This window comes from Moschus berezovskii, chromosome 15 (assembly GCF_049115385.1).
Source record: "Moschus berezovskii isolate FMDL1 chromosome 15, NW_MosBer_1.0, whole genome shotgun sequence".
NCBI lineage: Eukaryota > Metazoa > Chordata > Mammalia > Artiodactyla > Moschidae > Moschus > Moschus berezovskii.
This window is the reverse complement of record NC_142474.1, coordinates 67,510,546-67,535,885: the sequence shown is the minus strand read 5'-3', so window position 1 is coordinate 67,535,885 and position 25,340 is coordinate 67,510,546. Positions and strand designations below refer to the sequence as shown.

General features: G+C 36.3%; 1 protein-coding gene across 2 annotated transcripts in view; it reads right to left on the bottom strand.

Moving 5' to 3' along the window:
• Positions 1 to 388: 388 nt before the first annotated feature.
• Positions 389 to 25,340, bottom strand: part of ACBD5 (acyl-CoA binding domain containing 5) — a 31,240-nt gene continuing 6,288 nt past the window's right edge. For both annotated transcript variants that reach the window (XM_055427746.2, XM_055427739.2), the window contains exons 4-13: positions 24,071 to 24,143; positions 21,883 to 21,997; positions 16,375 to 16,515; positions 15,266 to 15,469; positions 14,403 to 14,509; positions 13,193 to 13,460; positions 11,222 to 11,421; positions 9,514 to 9,558; positions 8,761 to 8,870; positions 389 to 2,337 (exon numbers count right to left, since the gene is read on the bottom strand). In XM_055427746.2, coding sequence (XP_055283721.1) covers positions 2,325 to 2,337; positions 8,761 to 8,870; positions 9,514 to 9,558; positions 11,222 to 11,421; positions 13,193 to 13,460; positions 14,403 to 14,509; positions 15,266 to 15,469; positions 16,375 to 16,515; positions 21,883 to 21,997; positions 24,071 to 24,143 — 1,276 coding nt within the window. In that variant the 3' untranslated portion in view covers positions 389 to 2,324. The remainder of the gene's footprint in view (positions 2,338 to 8,760; positions 8,871 to 9,513; positions 9,559 to 11,221; positions 11,422 to 13,192; positions 13,461 to 14,402; positions 14,510 to 15,265; positions 15,470 to 16,374; positions 16,516 to 21,882; positions 21,998 to 24,070; positions 24,144 to 25,340) is intronic.

Here is a 25,340-nt window from a genome sequence, read left to right as displayed (position 1 = left end):
GCAGAGAGTCGGACACGACTGAAGCGACTTAGCAGCAGCAGCAGAGAAGTTACAAGTTATACATTTGTATTAAAAACAATTTTCTACCTAAGACCAACTATATGCATTTAAAATGGCTGATGAAGGCTGCACTGAGAGGCTGTGGGAAGCTACTGAGTTGGAATAAAAATTGAAACTAAGACTTTCACATGATCAACAACACTTTCAACCAAATGACTAAATGAGTTAAATGTCACCCCATTTCTTTTTTTAAACGATGTGTAATATAGCATGGCTTTATTTTGAAAGAGGAACAATTACTTTCTCTGAATCCCTACTATTTATTCTTATTTAAGCCTTATATAATCAGCACACTTCTAACAATAACAAGAAATAAAAACCATAACAATTCACATTAACCTTTTATTTTTAACTTAGTTTTACAGTAAAGAAACAGAAAAGTATTATCATTAAAAAAATACCATAGCTGTCAATCTTAAATGTTAAATGAGATTCTTGTTAAACAAAGCAGTAACACTATATCCTGTAATTACATCTTTACTTGTATATACAAGAACAGTGTGCAAAGTGCTTTTCAAACTATAAAATAAGACTTTGGAATAGGATACAAATGGTTATCCCTAGGAGCTAGTTACCTCCAACTGCTTGTCACGAATCACAACTGCTTACATTCTTACTCTGCATCTTATTTTCTTATATACTAAGAGAAAAGCCACCATTTTCTGATACCAGATAGAGGGCTAATTTTTTAGAATAATTCCAGATCCACAGGTTTAAATTTTATTGTTACATATAATTCAGTTACTGGCTTCATTTTTTCCCCCTAAAACAGAACAGCTTTTTAAAAGCAAATATCAGTAGATTTCCTTTAGACAGACACATTTTAATCAAGATGGGATTTAAAAATTAAAAAAAAAACACCAAGTTACATGTAAGAAAAAAGGGAAAAAAGAGTCTTCAGAAAAGCAAATCATATTCTTTTCTCTTCATGTAAACAAAGAACCACCCTATAGAATACTAGGGACAGATTACTTTCTCTCTTATCAAAAACACTCTGAACACATGATGCTAAAGCCAACATCACACATACCAAGAATATTTAAAAATCATTTGATACTAAGCCTTTGAATCAGAGAAATCTTGGAAGTATAAGTAAGGTACATCTATATGAGCAGGGAGTTTCAAAAGGTATACAGGAAGGATAATTCCAAAGAAAGCCTTCAAGAATCTAAATTACAGTCTTCTTAGTCTGTAGGTGGGGGGTGGGGGAGAGACACTTAAATTTACATTAGTTGGGTGTGTCTTATTCAAATGGAAGCATATGGCCTGCTAGCTTGCAAATCCCTCCAACACCCCTTGAGAAATAGGTACGTCTCCAATATTACACCCCGAAGAAAAACTGAGGCACTAAGAGGTTAAGAGTCCAGTCTGTGTGGTTTATCCCAGTTGCAGAAAAGTGATTTTTCATGTGTTTCCTTTTGACCTTTGTAAAAACAGTATAAATAAGTTTTCATTTTATATTTCAAAGCACCCTATGAAGCAGAAACAAGATGTTCTCAGTTAAAGGAAAATGATTACAAAGGAATCCATGTATATAACTGAATACAAATCTTATTAATGATCTGCAGGCTCAGAACACACTGACAAACCTACTCTTCATTATTTCCATTAGCTGGTTAGGTCTATTCTGTGAATCATTTGTAAAAACGAAGCCTAGTACACAGGGCTCTGCTTTGTCATGATGATGCCTGAACACTGAAGTCAGAGCTGTGCATGCCCAAGTGGGATCTTGAGCAGCCCACAGAGTGGATGTGGAGAAGATTCTTCCAGTCTTTTTCTACTAAACTGCATGGTGGTTCAGTGACTTAGAAAGACGGTTGATTTATCAGTTGAAATTCACTCCTAGTTTGCGTACTTTCTCATTTAATTTAGAAAGTTAAAAATACCCAGTTATAAATCTGTTCTCATCATCACAACTATACCTGGGAAAAGCAGCTTATGATTCTCTATGGGAGATAATCAGGTAAACATGTTACCAAACAGTAATTAGTAATTTAATGTCCTTCGAAGTCAAGCGTAGGGGAAATCTATGCTACTTATCACCTAGTTGAGATTGATTATTCAAGTATCAGCAATATTAGTCCTTAAAATGTTTATCATTTGTGTAGTGCAAAATATATATATGTATATATGTACACAAACTAAACTACTGGACAACAAAAATGTAATCATCACAAACTAGGATTTTCGTGTGAGCTCCACAATCGGTATCATCCCGAGGTTATCCAGGGCCAGTAGACTTCTTCAACAAAATGTCATTTTCTTTAGTTCAGTTTTCTTTGAAAAGAGGAAAATAAACAAGGTCCTATGAGTATAAATGCAACCTGAATATGAGACACATCCATACCAAAGAATCTGCTGAATGGTAACATAATAATAATACTCAAATTCAAAATAAGACCATGAAATTACAAATGATTCTTATGCAGTTACTTCATGTCACTTAGAGCTCGACAGGAAAGATCCAGCTGCAAGTGATGATATTACCAAGTTATAGTTTCCAACAAACAATTTAAATACCCCTTCCCTGGGAGAGAGGTTCAAGAGGCAGGAGACATACCTATGGCTGATTCATGTTGATATTTGGCAGAAACCAATACAGTATAGGAAAGCAATTATACTTCAGTTAAAAATAAATAAATTTAATAAATAAATGTACATTCCTCCTTTTACGGCTTCTAAAATCTCATCTAGTTGGCAATTCCACAGTTCAGATTTTTGCAAATTATTTCATAATTTTATCAAAATGGAAAAGTTCTGAAACAAAAAACTTCCTAAAACAAAAAAAGTTTGCTAGATGCACAACCTGAACTGTTCATTTAATCAACAAATATTATGTATCTGTTACTTTCTAGGCACTGTGCCAGGGACTGAGGATCAGTCATCCATAAGGCAGGCTCTCAGCCTTCAGAAAGATCTGTTTAATTGATGGGATGCGGTGGAAAGGACATGTGAACCAACAGCTCAGATATGTATAATGTGACAGCTTTACTAATAACAGGGTCAGTTACCAGGGAAGGAGAAACTTGTGAGCACAAGACACAGCAATCACATGTGATCTGAATTCTGAGAAAGGACCCACAGCTTTAAAACTTCTAAACGCTCCTCAGCATTGCAGAGGTCAAAATGCCTGAAACTCTCATTACAAATTGATTCCTCTCCTCTGTAGAAGGGCTTCCCTCGTTCACATGGCAAAGAATCTGCCTGCAATTCAGGAGTCCCAGGTTTATCCCTGGGTCAGGAAGATCCCCTGGAGAAGGAAATGGCTACCCACTTCAGCAGTCTAGGCTGGAGATTCCAACGGACAGAGAAGCCTGGCAGGCTATAGTCCATGGGGTTTTGCAAGAGCCAGATGACTTGGTGACTACACCACCACCTCTGTAGAAATCTTAGGCAACGTCTTGGCAGGAATGACCTTGTACATAATTGGACATTCTTTATCCTCTGCAGAAATCCTATGTACACCTGGGTGTGACATTTTAAATAATCAGATGGATCTTCATATAACAGGAGGAGATTGCTCATGGCATGAAGGAAAAAAAAAACCCTGGAGGAACAGAATCGTGAGTGCTTGTAAAGACTGCCTGAGTGAGGCGTCAGCAGAAATGCTGACAGGGACATGCCTGAACTCACATGATGCAGATTGCCATACAAGGTCTTCTATAGATTTACCAAGAAGCACATGACTTGATCTATGAAACCCCCAATCTTTGACTGTAATAGGGTAATAGACATGTTACTATTACTCTCTTCAAATTTGGGGATTCTTTTCAGGCACTTATGAACTTTCTCGCCTTTTGTAAAACATTAACTTGCATAATGGAGGGTATGGTGGGATAAGAGAAGTTTCAGAAAACAACAGAAAATAGGAATAGCATCCTGCCGTCCCCCAGCCCATTGAACTCTGCTCTGTCAGGAATGCTGAGAGGCTTTCTGTGCCCCAGAAACCTAGGCCTGACTTTTCTTAAACATTTATTTATTTTTAATTAATTAAAAACACACTTCCCTTCAAAGTACAGGCTATCACAATTAAGCTTATATCACAATAAAGTGATACATGCAAATTTTCTGGTTTCCCAGTGCAAAATTTACACTCTACTGTAGTCTATTAAGTGTGCAATAGCATTATGTCTAAAAATACCTGTACATTCCTTCAATTAAAAATTGTTGTTCAGTCAGTAAGTCATGTCTGACTGCAATCACACGGTCTGCAGCACACCAGGCTGTCCTTTGCTATCTCCCGGAGTTTCCTCAAACTCATGTCCATTGAGTTGGTGATGCCATCCAACCATCTCATCCTCTGTTGTCCCCTTGTCCTCCTGCCCTCAATCTTTACCAGCATCAGGGTCTATTTCAATGAGTCAGCTCTTCGCATCAGGTGGCCAAAGTATTGGAGCTTCAGCATCAGTCCCTCCAGTGAATATTCAGGGTTGATTTCCTCTAGGATTGACTGATTTGATCTCTTTGCTGTCCAAGGACTCTCAAAGAGTCTTCTCCAGCACCACAATTCAAAAGCATCAATTCTTTGGCACTTAGTCTTCTTTATGGTCCAACTCTTAAATCCATACATGACTACTGGAGAAAAACCGTAGCTCTGACTATTGGACCTTTGTTGGCAAAGTGATCTCTGCTTTTTAATACGCTGTCTAGGTTTGCTACAGCTTTTCTACCAAAAATGCTTTATTGCTAAAAACTGCTAACCATCATCTGAACCTAAGACAAGTCACAGGAATAACATCAAACATCATAATCACAGATCACCACAACAGATTAAAAAAATAATGAAAAAGCCTGAGATATTTCAAGAATTACCAAAACAAGACCAAGAGACATGAAGTGAACAGATGTTGGGAAAATGGTGCTGATAGGCTTATAACAGGGGTGTCACAAAACTTCAAAGTTTAAAAACTAGAATATGTGCAAAGTGCAAAAAAAAAAAAAATGAGACAAGGTCTGCTTGTAACATTTTAAGACTAGTCTTGTGGACTTAAAAGGTCTGTTTTCAGGGATTTCCCTGGCGATCCCGTGGTTAGGACTCAGTACTTTCACTGACGTGGCCTGGGTTCGATCCCTCATCAGGGAACTAAGATCCCACAAGCCATGTGGCTTGGTCAAAAAAGAAAGGTCTGCTATTAGTACTTAAGACTTAAGTCATGGACAATTCTAATAGCAGAATGACCAGGTTAGGTATCTGAGGGAATATGGTACCACGGGAAGTACCATCTTAGGAGGCTGGCTGTTCAGGGCCTAATTTTGAACAGAGCTACAGATGTTACTCTTCATGGCATGCAGAAAGAATGTTTTTCAGATACCCTGCAGAGCGATGTAGGATCTCATTTACTTTTATAATTTTCTAACATAAGCTATTATATATAGAATGGATAAACACCAAGGTCCTACTGTATAGCACAGAGAACTATTTTCAATATCCTATGATAAGACATAATGAAAAATAATATAAAAAATATATATGTACAATTGAATCACTTTGCTATATAGCAGAATTAACACTAAATCAACTATAAAAAATGTACATTCTTCTATACTGGGGGGAAAAAATCAAGCAGTGGACCTTAAGTATTACTTTTCATGTAAAAAAAATTTTTTTAAAGCTTAACACAAATATATAAGCAGTTACTTTACATGTGTATAGGATTATATCAGTGTGTGCTTTCATCCAGATGCATATACAGTAAATAAAATCAAAAACTATCCATGTCACATGGTATTTCAGCAGCTCTACCAAGAGTTGGCATTTAGCCATGCATTCAGCACATATTTACTAAAAGCCAGATATGTGCCAGATACAGTGCCAGAGCATGACATATAGAATGGGCCCTCTTCTGGCCACACTTTTCCCATCCTAAGAGGATTTTTAGAACTTTGTCTTCATCGCAAACAAGGACCTGTCTCCTCCAAACCATGTACAATGTTCTCTAATCTTCTTTCCTATCAGACTAAAACCTGTTAAACACTGCCAGATTCAGTTCAGTTTAGTTCAGTGGCTTAGTCGTGTCGACTCTTTGCAACCCCATGGACTGCAGCACGCCAGGCTTCCCTGTCCATCACCAACTCCTGGAGTTTACTCAAACTCATGTCCATTGAGTCAGTGATGCCATCCAACCATCTCATCCTCTGTCGTCCCCTTCTCCTCCTGCCTTCAATCTTTCCTAGCACCAGAGTCTTTTCCAATGAGTTGTGTTTGTTTCAGGTGTATAGCAAAGTGATACAGTCATATATATACATATATGAATTAACAAAAGCAGTTCCCATCTTTTGATGGGGTGCTCATGGTTTATAACATAAATGGCATTATTTTGAGAGAGGGATAACTTAGGTATGGCATTGGGTTTTTTTTTCTTTTTGCAGCCTGAGGCAGTTGTAAAATAACTTAATGTAGCTTTTTACAACTGTGTATTCTATAGTATTTTTTCATTTGGTGAAATTTTAACTGTTAATGTTTTTGGCATTGTGCTTTGTACCATTTATTAAATAAAAATTAAAAAAATAATAATAATAATCATTTTAGAAAAACTGCAATTTTCAGAGACTAAGCAAAGTACAGTTTGTTTTTTCAGTTTTTAATAAAGTGACAAGCTGCTTAAGTGTGAAATAATACTGAAGTAATAAGCTTTACGTTTTTTTTTGTCCTGTGCCCAGTTTCTCTATTCTCCAGTCCCCAACTTTCAACAAAGAAAAACATGAAAAAGAATTCTTAAATGCATTGCAAAATATATACACACTTTCCATTAGCACCACTGTTCCCTGCTGCTTAAATTCAGCATAACCACCCACTGAAAAACAGTTTGGCTCTTTTTTCCTCCTGTTATCAGGGATATTAGGATTTAAAACACTATATAGAACCCAGCCCTCACAGTAGAAACATAAACTGTATGGAAAAAGAAAGGTTTAAATTACGGTCTATATCTTAACAGCTGAAATAACACATATACAGATGGCTTAGAAATGACACTGAGAAAGCAGCTTAGGTTTCTGAAATCCCACCTAAGTTTCTGAAAGTCAGCAAGTATATTCCAAGAATGTTAATGTACCAGAAACTTACTGAGTTCATTTACAAACATAAATCAAACTGTCATAACATAAGCAGAGAACAAAGAAGACTACACTGAGGTCACGAGCATTTTCAGTCTCTCTACCATGAAGTGCTCTCACTAGAGCACTGAAGAGTAGTGAACTGTTTACCCCTGTGATGGAAGAGAACGGTAAACATTTGGTTTTTGCTTCTGTTATAATGTGCAGTAATTAGAAACGTCAGTTCTTTGGTAGAGATACAACAGACATACAATTATTTAAATTTGTAGGTTTTTTAAAAATGTGTTTCTACTGTACATATATAAGAGAACACTTAAAATCTTACCACCAAACACCCTCTCTCTTTTCCCCATCGGTTCTGACTTAATGGGAAATGGTGACAAAACAACAAAAACATAATCAGTGAGGCCAAGAACGACCAGCATTTGTTCATCCGCCCATCCAAGGAAAGTAATTCAGGTTATGTAGTGTCCCAAAAGGAGAAGGCAATGGCAAGCCACTCCAGTACTCTTGCCTAGAAAATCCCATGGATGGAGCAGCCTGGTAGGCTGCAGTCCGTGGGGTCGCTAAGGGTTGGACACGACTGAGCGACTTCACTTTCACTTTTCACTTTCACACATCGGAGAAGGAAATGGCAACCCACTCCAGTGTTCTTGCTTGGAGAATCCCAGGGACGGGGGAGCCTGGTGGGCTTCCATCTATGGGGTCACACAGAGTCGGACACGACTGAAGTGACTTAGCAGCAGCAGTAGCAGCAGTGTCCCAAAAATTGCTCTAAAGATTTTCTTGAACCCAGTAGTTTTGGCCTCACATTACTCCTCATCTAGACAACCTCAGAGTACTTGCCAACGATTCTATTATTTTCCATCTTATCTGAATTATTTCCTGGCATCCAATCTGGAATTTTGGTTCTCAAATTAGAATAAGCCCTACTTCTGGAGACAGTCAACTAGCAGGGTGAACATCTTCTAAATTGCCAGTGTCTATATTTCTAAGGTACAGAAAGAAGGAACTCAGGCATTATTTTTCATCTGTTGTCCTTTAATATTAGCAAAGGGCCCAAAATAAACATCAGACTTTAAGAACATTATTTCTCCATAAAACTTACGCCTGTAGTCAATCATTTTCTTGTTGCATGAATCAAAGTGTACAAATTTTTTACATGCTCTCAAGTGAAAACATTTTAACCTAACAAGTGTCTAACAACCCACCAGATATGGTTGCCAAGGTAGTTGCAGTCTCAGATCAGTACAGGATGTTCAGTATGACGACCCATCTGTAAGATGGACCTATCTCCCTGACTACTGCTGAAAGCTCTGTCTGCTGTAGAAGAGTTTGCATACCGCTTAGAATACATACTGCTTAGAATTATATACCAGTATGTAAACTGGTAATATAAACAGGCCTCCCTGGTGACTCAGACAGTGAAGAATTCACCTGCAGTGCAGGAGACCCAGGCTCGATCCCTGGGGCACAAAGATCCCCTGGACGAGGAAATGGCAACCCACTCCAGTATTCTTGCCTGGAGAGTTCCATGTACAGAGGAGCCTTTGGACTACAGTCAGTGGGGACACAAAGAGTTGAACATGACTGAGTGACTAACACGTTCACTTTTTTCACCTTAGAATTATAAAACTATCATATTACCTTCTCCTTCTTTGGTAATATAAATGCACCAACCACTGGGCAATAAAAGGCCATATGATAGCGAAGGTTAATGCACCAGGAGACATCTCGAAGGGCCACCAAGATGGTCTCTGAGAAAATAAAATAAGCTGGTCACCAATCTGTTACATGTATAAACTTAAAAACACACCTAGTTCATCATTTTTAAAATATACAACTAATAAAAGATTTCATTCCTCCTAAAGGGATGGAGATAATTTTAGAGCATAATTCAGTAAGGGAGACTTTCAGAAGTACTTTAGACTTACAAGACAAACAGAGATATGTAATTTTTTAAATCTTTTACTTTGTATAGTAGTGTAGCCAATCAACAAACAACATTGTGATAGTTTCAGGTAAAGAGCAAACAGATTCAGCCATACATATACATGTATCCATTCTCCCCCAAACTCCCCTCCCATCCAGACTGCTACATAACACTGAGCAGAGTTCCCTGTGCTATACAGTAGGTCCTAGTTGGTCATCCATTTTAAATATAGCAGTGTGTACATGTCCATCTCAAACTCTCCCTTCCCCCCACCTTTCCCCCTCAGCGACCAGAAGTTTGTTCTCCAAGTCTATGATTCTCTTTCTGTTTTAAAACAAATATATTTTAAACCTCAAAGCTCAAAATAGTAAATATTATTTTGAAAACTTTAAGAGTATCATATAATCTATATTTATTGTAACCTGTTTGAAACCCTGGTGCTTAGATTTAAGAAAAGAATTTCTTACCGGTGAAGTGGGCTGATTACTGGTCTGTAATGCTGATGATTTTGCCTATAAATACAAACAAACAGTGATTTAGCTTTAACAGAAAGAAAAAATACAATACTTTTTTCCTATTTCCTGTCTTTTAAGAAAAGCCTGAAATATTAGTTTATTCTCAATTTTTCTGCTAATTATGATTATCCTGAAACTCACAGTGACCAAATTAAAAGTCCCTAAAGTTGCCCTTGGACTGCAAGGAGATCCAACCAGTCCATTCTAAAGGAGATCAATCCTGGGTGTTCACTGGAAGGACTGATGCTGAAGCTGAAACTCCAATACTTTGGCCACCTCATGCGAAGAGTTGACTCACTGCAAAAGACTCTGATATTGGGAGGGATTGGGGGCAGGAGGAGAAGGGGATGACAGAGAATGAGATGGCTGGATGGCATCACTGACTCGATGGACATGAGTTTGAGTGAACTCCAGGAGTTGGTGATGGACAGGGAGGCCTGGCGTGCTGTGGTTCATGGGGTCGCAAAGAGTGAGAGACGACTGAGCAACTGAACTCAACTGAACTGAACTGAAAGTTGCCAACCAAATAGTTATTTTTGGCATTTTATGTTTTATAGTAGTTCAAATATAAAATTATCAAAATAAAACCTCAAATTAATGAGTCATTACTCCCTTTACATTCTTTTTAAATTACCTACTCAACATTTCTTAATTCCTTAAATTCCATACAAACTACCAACGTACAAACATTCAAGGAGAACTACAGCCCTGATCGTTAAGAATGTAAAAATGTAAAGATTATGTGAGCAATATCCAAATATTTGTTTTGGAAATTCATGATGAGCTATAGCAAACCATAATGGAGGTCAAATTATAATTTTTCCTTTCTCTCAGCTTAGAAGTTTTCATCTTAAAAATAATTGACATTAAAGAATGGGAAGTAGTGTATTGCCCCCAGAGCATTTTAAAAAGAGGTCAAGATAAAGGACCATGCTTACTATAAAATGATGACACTTCAATAATGGACTCCAGGACATTAACTACAGTCTCTGTTAGTGCCTAAAACTGTACTATTCGACAATTCTTATTCTCCTATTCTTCTTCTTCCTACTTCCAACATAGTACTCCTAATTTTATAGATTGAAAATTTCCTATTACTTTAAGTGGTATTTGGCTTTTGGCACAGTCTTTTCTGAAATAATATTTTGAAAAGTAGATCCTTTTAAAAATCATTAATCTCCACTGATGCGTGTAAATCAGATTTCTTTTTTAATCTAACAGCAAATAATTACTGTGCCCCCTACTTGGAATGAGGCTCCATGCTTAAGCAGCAGTAAATAAAATAGTTCCTACAATCATGGTGTTTAATAGTCTAACAGGAAAGAGATATTAAGCACACAGTACCAAAAAAATTACACATTCAACACTGAAAAACCATTTTGTAAATTGTTACTGTGTACCATTTTGTGCTTCCAGAATCTCTTAGCAAAACCATTCAAATCAGTGTGTTTGAATATTTTTCTCAGTGTGTTTGAATATACCTCTTGATAAAACATCATCTGAGCCCTGTTACCTAAAAATAGATTCCTGCTGCTGCTGCTAAAATAAGGCCTGGGTATCCTTTGTGCAGTCCATTTAAATCAGATTAATGCAGATTCCAGCTGCACACTGTTTGACACGATCAATAGCAGATTAAGAAAAGACAAATGCAGAAGCCCACCTGTGATGCCGCCAGCATCTCCAGTTTGTGGAGTCTCTGGAGGACGTTCTGCATGTCCTCCTGCAGGCGCATGAGCACAAGCGCGATCTGCTCGTTCAGGCTGCCCCTTGAGCCTCTGTCCGAACCCCAGCGTTCCCCATCACCTCCACTTCCCACTTGCCGACCTTTGCTTCCTTCGCTCAAATGCTGCATCCTGTGCCCTATTTTAAGAGACCAAAAAAATTATTTTTTGGCTCAGTGGTAAAGAATCCACCTGGCAATGCAAGAGACGCAGGTTTGATCCCTGGGTCGAGAGGATCCCCTGGAGCAGGAAATAGCAACCCACTCCAGTATTCTTGCCTTGGAAATCCCATGGACAGAGGGGCCTGGCGGGCTACAGTCCATGGGGTTGCAAAAGAGGGACAGGACTTAGCACCTAAACAACAACAACAACAATCATTTTTATAAAAGTAGAAATGGTGGGGTTTGGGTTTTGTTTTTTGTTTTTTTTTTCATTTTTCCTCTGTTTCTTTGAGATCTAAATTTCCAAAGTGGAGTAGAAGCAATAAGAAAGTACACAAAATAAACTACTAAAATCAAAGAAGCTGACATAGGTGGAAACTTCCATTTACACTTACTGTTTTTTTGCTAAGGTTTTATAATGTACCTAATAAACTAGTACACGACTCAATGTATATAATATATAAATAATACACATATTTAGGTACATTCTTAAGAATTATTTACTAATATAGTAACAAGATTGAAAAATATGAAAACTGTTTCTTTCAGAGTACTGAGAGCTACACCAAATAGCCATGTTTTCTTATTTGGTCACTGTAAGCCTCCCAAAGGTTTTTAAGTGATTTTTATTATAAATTTCATCATACTTACAGACATATGGAAATCTCACTACTATTAACACGTGGTTATCTATCCATCCATTTTTTCCCTACATATATATTTACAGAATTGGCATTACCTCTTATATGTAATTTTGTGTACTACTTTTTAAAAGATACTATGAACATTTGTGTGTTCATAACAAATTTTATTTTAAATAATAAAATTTTATTCCAGTCCCAATAACACTGAAATGGCTACATGAATTCATTAGTAAGACGAAGAAGTAATTTACTCAATTGTTCTCCACTTTTGGATAGTTAGGATGACTCCAAATTTTTGTGATTACAAATAACACTGCAATGAATATTTTTGTATATAAATTCTTGTCCAAATTTCTGTTGATTTCTTTAGGTCAGACAAATTGAAAAGAATTTCTGGGTGAAAGGATAACAACTCTGTTGTGGTTTTTAATAAATGTCGCCAAGTTATTTTTCAGAAAGACAGAAACTTTGTTTTTGGCTGAGTTGCATTGGGAATTCTAGTTTCCCAATCAGGGATCAAATCCATGCCCCCTGACACTGGGAATGCAGAGTCCTAACCACTGAACTGCCAGGGAAGTCTGAAACAGTTTTATACTGCAGTGTGTAAAAGGTACTACCATGTTACCTTACCCTTGCAGAAATGGGATATCACAAGTTTCACATGTTTGCTTATATAATGTGTAAGTTTTAAACATTATTATAGGGGAATTCCCTGGCAGTCCAAGGGTTAAGACTCCATGCTTCCACTGCAGGGGGCAGGGGTTCAATTCCTGATCGGGAAATAAGATCCTGTATGCTGCATGGCACGGCCAAAAGACAAAAATAAAAACAGAGGTGACAGGACACACACTTGGCTACCTTAAAGAAGTGTATAGAAGATGTGGAAATAGACATGTTTTCCCCCATATCGTCAAAGAATATAGTGCTATGCCCTATAGAGTCAAAGGAGAGAACCAGACATAAAGGAAATGGTCAGATGTTCCGAGGATAACTCGCAACACTCCCTTTGACAAGGGACAGTCCTGGTGCCTCTCCTATCAAGAACCTCCCCATTTCATTAATTCCTTTACAAAGACAGTGAGAACAAAAAACAAGTACCACATACCTCTCCCTCTCCTAATGTTAGAGAATTCCTCACTTTCTCCAGCCCGTTTCTCACGGTGCGGGGCTCCACTGTTACTCCCGCCGTCCTCTCCCCCACGCTTTACTTCACCTTTGCCTTCAACTGCTGCGACCTGCATGTCCCCAGTGCTGCCGTTCCCAGGAAGTACTTGAACATCTTCAGGAAAACCAGAACTTTCCAACGGTTGACTGGGATTACCACCCAAGTAATAGGAAAATGGTCCACTGTTTGATATAAAGCCGTCTAAAGACTACAAATGGAAAACAGTTGTACATCACCAAGTTCTTATGACAACTGAAGAATTACTGGCTTTATAAAGTGTTTTTTTTATGTTATCATAGAAAATATTATTTTTCTAAAAAATGACAACTCATTTTCTGCCTCTCATCTGCAGGGAAGAAATGAGATGGAGATGATTCATCTATGAGCCAAGAACTGAGAGACTTGGCAATGAACTGTTCTCATGAGTCAATCATCCAAGAAACATTTAAATACCTACAGTTAATGTGTTCAAAAAGCACTGTAACACTGTAAATCAATTATACCTCAATGAAATTAAAAATAATGAATTAATGAAATTAAAAATAAAATAAATTGAAAAGAAATTTAGAAGGAACTGTGTTAGAATACGGGTGGGCAAAGACTAGGGGGTGGGATATATAAACAACAAGCATAAATACAACTGTCAAAACCACCTTAGCTGTTACCAGGAAAAGTTGTCAAAAAGAAAAAATAAAATATGTACTTTAATGGTTTATCCAAAGTTTGGTTTCAATACCAAATCTTAATTAACTGAAATTTTAAAAAGTATTTCCACTCAAAATTTCAGTCTAACGTATTAGTCAATGTGAAGAACAGATTTACTTGTTTAAGTTATTCAATTGTCTTGACTGTTAATGTCTCAGATGTAAGAACTAGCATAAGGAATCCACCTTCTGCCTCCCATCCCACCTCTCTCAGAATATTTATAAGTGTAAATACATTATAAATTATAATATTTAAATATTTTGAATAGTCAGAAATTTTATATATTTTTTAACTCACAAAAAAACAAAATACAAATGTTTAAACATTTTACAGGTATGTTTTCAAAGTGGTGAAAAGCATACACATCTGTTATTAGCAGAAGTTATGCATGGAATTTGAATATACCACTTTGAAAACTTACCAATTAAAAAAATGTTATTTTTACCTCTTCTTGCCCAAATTGCTCCATGGAATCACAGTAAACTTCACTGTCTGAATCACTTGTCAAATGCTGAATTCCTGAAATATCTTCAACATGATCATCGTTTACATCTAAATATAAACAAATATCCAGGTAGAATAGTTATTCTCTAATTGAAGAAAAATGCATTTATTTCATTTTCAAAACTTATCGGCTCTATATTATTTTCATACTGGAATAGAAATATTAAAGTTGATTTATTTTAACTTACCAAAAATTTAAATTCAATCTAATTTTTATGTAAAAAGATTACAAAGTATTTTATCATGGAATTTTACAAAGACACTGTCCAGATCAAGCTTATAAAAATCTAATAACATATAAGAAAAAAACTGACTGCTAGGGCCCTAAATCTGGGATGCAACCATGCATGTTTGGTTGTTATATTAAGAAATGGTATTTCTTGGTTTCTTGAGTGAACTGCAGCAATGTCAATAATTCACTGTGAGTATGTATACATACACTCATCTCTAGAGCCCTAACTTATGAAAAGACTGTAACTTACCTTGCTGACTTGAGAACAAAAGTGTCATATAATTAGAGTATGAGTTAAAAGAAACATCAGTAACAAAAGCAAAAATTTCCAAGATTTTATTTTAAAATGCCATATAAAAACACAATAAAAAATGTCTCAATAAAACAGAAAAGCCCTAGCCCTAATTCAGTCTTTCAAATAGATAACCCTTATAATAGTAATAAACCCTAAAATGTTACTCATAAGAGGTTTTTTAAAATTCTCAGCTGCTCCTAAATATCTTAAAATTACTAAAAGAGTATTTTATTCATAGGAAAGAAGCCAGAGAAACAAATTTTGATGGGGACAGTACCTTGGTGAACGCAGACAACAGTTTTTCCAGTTTGCTCCAAGTTTTCATCTACAGATTTTACTTCCTCAGTGCATAGGCCATTCAGGGAAGGACTGGCATGAATGCTGTTCTGTATGCCCTGCACAAAGCTGTCTTTATCATAGCCATTAGTGACAATGACTTCCAAATTCTTATGGTCTGCAGAATTCTTCATCATTTTCTTATCTGTCATGTGAAAAGGGAGAGATTCATAGAAGTTAACTGCAGGAGGACTTCTGTACACTATGTTCTAATATTGGGTAGTCGTTCCTCTAGCCTAAGATAATCCTTTTGAAGGGCTTCCTACTTGGAAGAGAGACAAGGTGCTCCTTGAAAATGGGTTAATTACATGCTGAGAGCTCATCCAAACTGTGTTGGTTTCAAAACTGCTTCGGTTGCATGTGAATCTCCTCAAATCTCTTTCGAAAAAGAGTTACTCTCTCAAGGTCCTTTCACTCTCTCAGGCATAGGCAAATTGCTTTGAGATCCAGTCAAACTAACAAATCTACATAGCCAATAAAAAGAGCCTTCAAAGAAGGTATTACTTGTCAGACTTCATTGGAAAGTGAAGGCAAAACTAAGCTGTATGGTTTGTTTTAGTGTCTTTCTGACCCCTCTTTCTAAAACAATCTCCCGAAGAATCAATGGTATTCTTACTCACAAGGCCCCCTCAGTGCAGTACCCCATGATTCCAACATTCCCTGTTCATCAGAATCTCTGCCTGGATCCTATTCTCTGGAACCCATGCTATTCTTGACAAGATATTCAGGGCTTAACTTGTATCCTCTCCTTGGTAACAATATGCATATTTATAAATGGAATATATTTCTAATGCAGCATTTCAGGCACTACATTTACAGGAGTGGCCTATCCTTGTTAGCCTTCAATTGACATCAGCCCATCTATGCTTAAGGCTGGCTGTCCCTGAACTCTGTAGTAGAGCCTCTTGGTCCACAACAAACCTGGTTAGGGGTCAAGAGTCCAGGCCCTCCATGTGCCCTGATCACACACAATGCCAAGTTAGTCCACACCTCTCCACAGCTTTTCATCTTAGTTAATGCAAAATGATCAGCCCATCGCCCAAAGATTACCACTATCACGTTCACGTTGTTCTGGTCTTTTCATGTCTTCTTGGGCCTCTTCTTCCTCAGATTCAGCTCCACTATCACTGCTTTCAGCTTTACCATTAACAGTTTTGGCATTTGGAGTAGAAGCTAGAACATTACCAAGATCTAAAATACAAAATGACCATTTCAACTTTATGCTGTAACACATAATCATGTTGTAATTTACAAATAATACCTTGTGTAATTCACAAATAACTAATAAAATAATCTTGAAGTAAAAAGTTAGAATGTTAATATATAATTAACAGTATTATTTTCTTCAACTATAAATATATGTACATTATATTAATTCCTCCAGTTATCTGTTCACAACAAAATAGTAACACTATCTTAAATTCTTTCTAAACAAGGCAGAGGATAAATTATTTTAACACTGATCAAAATGTAAAGGTAAGAGATGAATGATCTTTATACACAGTAAATGAAGAGACAGTTGTTACATACATTAGCATGCTGAAAACATAAACACCTCTGGCCCTAAAAGCACTCATAAATATTACGGCTGGACTGCATTAAAAAGTTTTTTATCCTTTTATTACCTTTAGGGCTTCAGGTGCACAAATCACATTACTATGTCTTTACACAGTAAATGGAAAGTTAATCTTTTTTTAAGCATGAATTTAAAAAAAGAAAAAGCATTAGTTAATGCGATCAGTCACTTAAAAGGGGCAAATTGTTCTATTAACCCAAAGTCATACCTTGAGAGTAAATACATCAAAGGTTCTCAAACATTATCATGGATAGGAATCACCTGAGATCTAGTTAAAATGAAGGTTCTGAATCGGTAAATCTGGGGTAATCTAAGATTCTAGATTTCCATAAAGCTCCTATGTGATGCCAATACTGATGGTTCCTGGACCACATTCTGAGACACTGGGGAATATATTTCCATAACTCTGAGATATTGAAGGCATCCTAAGTGGCTCTTGGCCAAAAACAGTGGTCTTCCTCCACAAACATCTGGGCTTTATTTTCAATTATACAGGTCCATTCTGGATGCTTCCACACATCTCAAATAATCTATTAAATCTCCATTCATCTTTAACAGTCAGGCTCATAGCCTTATTTAAATCTCCCTAAACAGTAGCAGTAACAAGTAAAACTTCAACTCTATAGTCAACATTGAGCTCTGTTCCCTCTCAAAGAATCATGATGATAGCACAGCTTTTGAATCTGCCTTACTCTTCCCCTGACAACCAGAAAAAATTAATAAAAACTGACAATAAGTAAAATGTAGAAACACCCACCACTCACAGACACCTTCAACAAAGAAAGCAACAGAGAACCGCCTAACCCCTCTCGTCAAATGGATGTTTGTTAGGGAAACACCAGACAGCAACAAAAGCTGCCCCGTATCACCTCTATGATGAGAGCTGCAGAAAGCATGAAGAATTATTAATAAGAGCTACTCAACATCCAAAAATCGACATAGTACACCATAGTAGCTGACTAAAGAACAAAACCCCATGATTATCACAATGGATGCAGAAACGGCACTTGACAAAACCCAACACTCAACAATATAATACTGAAGAAACTGAGAACATAAGAGAAATTTCTCAATCTGATAAAGGGCATTTATGAAAACTTACAACTAGAATCATACTTTATGTTAAAAGATTGAATGCTTTGTTCCTAAAACAAGGAACAAGACAAAGATGTACTATAAGTTCTAGAAACCTGTATGCAGGTCAGGAAGCAACAGTCAGAACTGTACATGGAACAACAGACTGGTTCCAAATAGGAAAAGGTATACGTCAAGGTTGTATATTGTCACCTTGCTTATTTAACTTCTATGCAGAGTACATCATGAGGAACGCTGGGCTGGAAGAAGCACAGGCTGGAATCAAGATTGCCGGGAGAAATATCAATAACCTCAGATATGCAGATGACACTACCCTTATGGCAGAAAGTGAAGAGGAACTCAAAAGCCTCTTGATGAAAGTGAAAGAGGAGAGTGAAAAGGTTGGCTTGAAGCTCAACACTCAGAAAACAAAGATCATGGCATCTGGTCCCATCACTTCATGGGAAATAGATGGGAAAACAGTGGAAACAGTGTCAGACTTGATTTTTGGGGGCTCCAAAATCACTGCAGATGCTGATTGCAGCCAGGAAATTAAAAGACGCTTGCTCCTTGGAAGGAAGGTTATGACCAACCTTGATAGTATATTAAAAAGCAGAGACATTACTTTGCCAACCAAGGTCCGTCTAGTCAAGGCAATGGTTTTTCCCGTGGTCATGTATGGATGTGAGAGTTGGACTGTGAAGAAAGCTGATCGCCGAAGAATCGACACTTTTGAACTGTGGTGTTGGAGAAGAGTCTTGAGAGTCCCTTATACTGCAAGGAGATCCAACCAATCCATTCTGAAGGAGATCAATCCTGGGTGTTCATTGGAAGGACTGATGATAAAGCTGAAACTGCAATACTTTGGCCACCTCATGCGACGAGTTGACTCACTGGAAAAGACTCTGATGCTGGGAAAGGTTGGGGGCGGGAGGAGAAGGGGATGACAGAGAATGAGATGGCTGGATGGCATCACCGACTCTGTGGACATGAGTTTGAGTGTACTCCGGGAGTTGGTGATGGACAGGGAGGCCTGGCGTGCTGTCACAGAGAGTCGGACACGACTGAGCGACTGAACTGAACTGAACTGGGGCTATCAGGCAAGAAAAATAAATAAAAGGCAACCAGATTGGAAAGGAAGAAGTCAAATGACCTCTGTTTGCAAATGACATGCTCTTATACACAGAAAATGCTAAGTAATCTACCAAAAAATTATTAAAAATAATAAGTGGTCCAGTAAGGTTGTAAGATACAAGATCAATACACGAAAATCAATGTATTTCTACAAGCTACCAATAAACAATCCAAAAATGAAATTAGAAGAGTCAATTTACAATAGCTGCAAAAAGAATAAAATAGCCACACATTTGACAAAAGACAGTGTAAGAACTATACACTGCAAATGATAGTACACTGTTGAAAGAAAGAAGATCTAAAGAAATGGATTGGAAGGTAATATTGTTGAGCTGACAATACATGATCTATAATTCATTATAATCCCTAACAAAATCTCGGCTAGGCATTTTTATAAAAACTGACAAGCTAATTCTGAAATGCATAAGGAAATGTAAGGAATAAAGAACCGACAAAACAAAAAGAACAAAGAAAAGATCTGACAAAAAGAACAAAGTTGGAAAGCTCATATTTCCTGATTTCAAAACTTACCATGTATGTTCTAAAAAAGCCCATATGACATAGATAATCTGTTCTACTTGGCCTACTTTTAGTAAGAACAAAAAGCTGCTGCTGCTGCTAAGTCACTTCAGTCGTGTCCGACTCTGTGCAACCCCATAGACGGCAGTCCACCAGGCTCCTCTGTCCCTGGGATTCCCCAGGCAAGAATACTGGAGTGGGTTGCCATTTCCTTCTCCAATGAATGCATGCATGTTAAGTCGCTTCAGTCGTGTCCGACTCTGTGCGACTCCATAGACAGCAGCCCACCAGGCTCCCCCGTCTCTGGGATTCTCCAGGCAAGAACACTGGAGTGGGTTGCCATTTCCTTCTCCAATGCATGAAAGTGAAAAGCGAAAGTGAAGTCGCTCATTCGTGTCCGACTCTTAGCAACCCCATGGACTGCAGCCTACCAGGCTCCTCCGCCCGTGGGATTTTCCAGGCAAGAGTACTGGAGTGGGTTGCCATTTCCTTCTCCGAAGAACAAAAAGAACTACTTTTTAATAAGATTCTTTGTTTAAAAAAAAACATAAAAAAGTCAAGATTACAAACTGTCTTGCAATTTGGCAATACCTTACAAAAGTGGAAACACCCATCAAACACAAATAACTTGTGATTTAGCAATTATATTTCTAATATAATTTATTACTTGTATAGTTCCACCTATGTAAAATGACATTTGTACACGGTTACTTTCAGCAGCAGGCTTCGAAGATCAGAAGAGGAAACAATCTAAATTCCTTTACAAAGGCACAGGTTAAATAAATTATGGTGTAGGTCCACATCCCTCAGAATCCTTGGATCTAGATATGATTTGAAATCCAGAGTTTTCTAACTTTGAAAGGTCATATACGGTATATAATATATATTATACCATACTTTCAATAGAGTCTAAGGCAGCTCTCACTAAAAAATTTTTTTAAAATAATATTTTTACAGCAAAACATAGTAATAGGCAAAATTAGAATAAAAACTTAAAATAGCCTCATGTCATTTCAGATCAAGGTTTGCTCCTCCTATACATATTAGGACACGTTTTTCTACTAAATGAGTTACCAAAAAAGCTTTATCAAGCCTTTCGAAATTTTTAATTATAGCTAAGGGATTATGGATCTGAGACTTCATTATCTGAAACTTCATTAGTTTTTTCAACATTTGCCTCTGGTTGTAGGCTGGACACAGCCAAACCAGGTCCAGAATTATTCCCTTCTGCATCCTAGCAACACACTTCAGAGAAAGAAAACATTGATAGTCTTTTCTGACTTGAGTAAGTATGAAATATAAAGAAGGTGATTCGCTAATGTTTGACCCCTTGAGTAGACAAATCAGATACACAGGGTGTGGTACTGAGTCATACACAGTAAAAATCACTGTCAGTTATGATGGCAGACACAATCTGCAGGCCTTATGACAGGACAGGAAGATTACTGTTTCCATCAATTAGTAAAAGATGGAATGGGATGCCAGGGAAAAAGAAAGTAAGGATGGCCAAGCTGATTTTTATTTAAAACATATATGATTGTCATTTAAAATGACTCTTACTGGCTCATTTCACTCTGCTTTCTAAAACAATTTGAAGAGCAAATGTTGACAGTTAATACCAGCAAATCTGCAGATTATTCAGCTCCTGCTAGTACATAAAACATAAGCCTTTCAATTCTTTACTGAGAACATGAAAACAGAATTCTAAAAAAAAAAAGACAAGTGAGGTGAATTCACTAACGTCTTGTTTTAAACACTCTAAAACTCTAGCTACACTAAAGTGAAACCATACTATAAACATAATCTCTTAAAATTAGCTAGCAAGTTATTTCAGCCATAGCACTGCTAATACAATTCATAAAGCAAACAGAGAATATAAAATATGAATCATAAAAACAAAACCATGAATTTTGTTACGATTCCGTATACAAATGAACCATCTGTCATATTTGAATAACTCAGGGTTAAAAATTAGGGTTTATAATATTTTGGAACTTGGTGCAATGTATCTGCTTAGAAAAAAAACTTCTGAGTGAAAAGCTCGTTAAGTTATATAAATTTGTGCAGAATTCTTCTAACATGTAAATTTTGAACAAAAGTTTCACATGGATTTCATTATTCCTACCTTCTAAGCATTTAGAGATTTTCTCCAGTCGGACTGGCATGTGAAAGTGAAAAAAAAATTAAATATATAAATATTAATACACACATAATATTATCAATTGCTGAATGAAAAAATAGGTTAAGAGCCCAACCTGAGGTTAAATCAGAACTTCTGCCACTTTTTTTGTCTTCTACAATTTCATAAAATGGACCAATGACATGTAGCAATTCTTCAACTTTTTCAGTCATTGGCATAGTTTCGAGAATCTGTAATGAAATGAAACAAATCTTGTGAAAATCAACTATTAATGTGATCCACACTAGGACCAAATAATATATTTATAATTTACTTACTGATATACTTTGAGAAGTTCCTTTACAGACTCCTCGAAGTATCTATGTTAATTACATATTAATGTATATACTACCCTAGAAAAATTTCAGGCTAAGATTTAAAAGCATTCTCATTTTGAAAACTACTTTACAAAGCTTCGTGTAAAATTTTACATGATAACCTATATATTGTGCTGCTGCTGCTGCTAAGTCACTTCAGTCGTGTCCAACCCTGTGCGACCCCATAGACAGCAGCCCACAAGGCCCCTCTGTCCCTGGGATTCTCCAGGCAAGAACACTGGAGTGGGTTGCCATTTCCTTCTCCATATATTGTGCATTAAACACTAAAGGCACTAATGTAAAATAAAATAGAAAACTGTGGGACTAAAGTAAAATTCTTGTGTTGGGTATTTAAAAAGGTACTTTAAGGAAGTTAAGAAATGGTAACCACTTTCAGATATCTTCATAACTATGGGCCAATTTAGAACCATCAGAGTTAAAAGGCAAGGTAAATTAAATGAAAAAGCATTCAAATAAACAGTCATCAGCTGGTGACTGAGAAATTATTTCTATATGTGGAATTTTTAAAATTTATTTTTAATTGGAGGATAACTGCTTTACAATATTGTTGGTTTCTGCCATACATCAACATGAATCAGCCATTGATATACATATGTCCCCTCTCAAATCTCCCTCCCACCTCCTACCTATATATGTATATATGGAATATTTTACAGATATTAAAAAGTCTAAGATTAGTTCTGTGTGTGCTGATCGGGAAAATATCTATAATTTTTTTTTACAGGCAGAAAGCTAGTTGCTGCACAGTATGTTTAATATGATACCACTATTGGTTTTCCTTCCATTTTTAAATAACAGGGATCTATCTTTTCTCTATCTATCTACAAAATATAATTAAAATTACCACTAAAGAATTAAAATGGAGGGAATGAGGAAAGATTATGACAATATTTAAGGTAAAAAAAAAAAAAAAAGAAAGGTATCAAACCAAAGCTGTAGATTATCTTTCTCTCTGTTTTTGAAAGGCTTCTTTGTTGTGCTACTGATACAGTTAACAACCAAAAGAACTAAGCTCTGACCTCTGTTACAGATAAACAAAGTCCACCAAATAAAACTGTGAAAATGTAATAAAATGCACAACTCTGAGCAGTGTAGAAGAGATTAGACCAAAGCAAATCAGTCTGAATCTACCAAATAAAGAATACTAAGAGATTAACACTGTCGAAGCACCTAGCAAAAACTATTCCTTTTTATAGATTTTCTTTATGTTCAAAGGTTATTTTATATTATCAGACAGATCTAGATTTCACAACTTCTGATCTATCGCAACATACAAATGGTCATTTATAAAAAGGCATTAAGATCATCTTTAAAATGACAATTAAAAATGATTTCTTCATTAAATTGCTTCTGGAAGAGCTAATTAATAAAGAATGCCCTCCTTACTAGTTACCAGACAAACTAAAAGCATCCTTATCTTATTCTCCTTCTGAAGAATTTTTGCATTCACAGAAAAAAGCTTGTTAGTGAGAAATCTACTGATAGGAACATCTCAATTTATGAGTCAACACTTGTATGAGAACACTGTTGGGCAGTTTTATTACCTATTTCTTATTAAAAGTTTCAAAGCGGAAATGTTTTAAAGATAGTCCAGGTAAGTCCCAGACTCCTCAGAAAGGGAAATCAATGTTTTAAAAGGTTCCTATTCATATACTTTCTGCAGAAGTCAACTATAGAGAAAGATAGGAAAGATGAAAAAAAGAAAACAAAATAGCACGTCACCATGATGTAATCTACCTTCAAGAAAAAACTGCACCTTAAGATGAACTTTGATACAGATAAAGCCCTGATAAAGTCAATAATCTAGACTCTATATTCTAATGTAATACGATCTCATTTCTTAAAACAAAGCAGTTAATTAGGCTGATATAAAAATTAAGGTGGCCCTGAAAAGTTTTATTTTCTATTATGAATTATGTTCCCTACCTTTTTCATTTCTTCAACGTAAGCAATCATGGCTTCCTCTTTGGTCATATCACCTAAAGAACTCCACGCATCCCTAGAAATGAAGATACCCAAATAACAATAGAAAGACACCTGATTTCAATTGCTTAGAATGCAATTTACAGTTACTGCTATAGGGTCATTAATTTAAAACAGGCTTTACTTAAAGCTATTAATATAAACATTAACATGTTTCCAAAGGATCTCTTTAAATGCACCAAACTTGAAAAAAAAAATCACTGAGTAAAATGGCAAATTGAGAAGTATCTAAAACTAAGAAGTATAAAAAATATATACATATATCATAGATTACAGAGACCACATTATACAGACTACAGGCCACAGATACTATACACTGTTCATGATTATTTGCTAAAAACTCTATTAAAGTCTTTATCACTATAAAGAAAACTGACAAAAATGAACATTTTAGAAAATTTTACAAGCATTGTCACAGTCATGTTTAAAATGAACAGAAGTTTTGGTTAATTTAAATAAGAGTCTAACTTAGACACTTGAAAAATGGAAAAGTTTTCTTCTAAAAAAACTGAAAATGTGAGGGAAAAGAAAAATTTAGTCTTAGATGATGAGAAGAGCCCTTGAAATTTTTGCCTAAAATGAAAACCTCTCTTTTTAGAGATATTTTCCAGAAGCAGTTTAACTCCACCAAAGGTCAATTCTGAGGAAAATCATTAATAAATAAATTTTCTTCAAACAGTTTAAAAAACATATTGCTGTAACCTTTAAGCTAGTATCTTGGGACTTTTCAAAAAGATCTTAGAGGAAAGTACAGGACTAAGAAATCCTCAAAGGAGTTTAAGGACTTCCAATGCAGGGTGAACTTAGCCATGGAAACATATGGCTCTTAAGACTTACTCTGCCAGTTAGCATACTCTGTTCCTGACTTACATGATGTATGGTCATGATATTTTGTTTAAGAACATCAAATGTTGGTCAGTTGGAAAAATGGCAAAGGTATTTTGTGATTCTGTTAAATATATATTAAAAATCAAATTTCTATTCAAGTACAGTGGGACAGGAGTGATAGCTGAGATAAAAAGTAAGCCAGAACCTGAGTCATGCTCCTAGTTACTTATTATCTTAAAGCCTCGAAGCTAACCATGTCACCTGACAAGCCAAAGTCAGTCTTTTTCTTGGCAGGTAAAAGAAGCAGGAGAGTTTGGTTTTTTAAAATGCAGTTTGTGAGACATTCTTGGCATAATAAAAAGGGAAAAAAAAAATTCCATAAAGG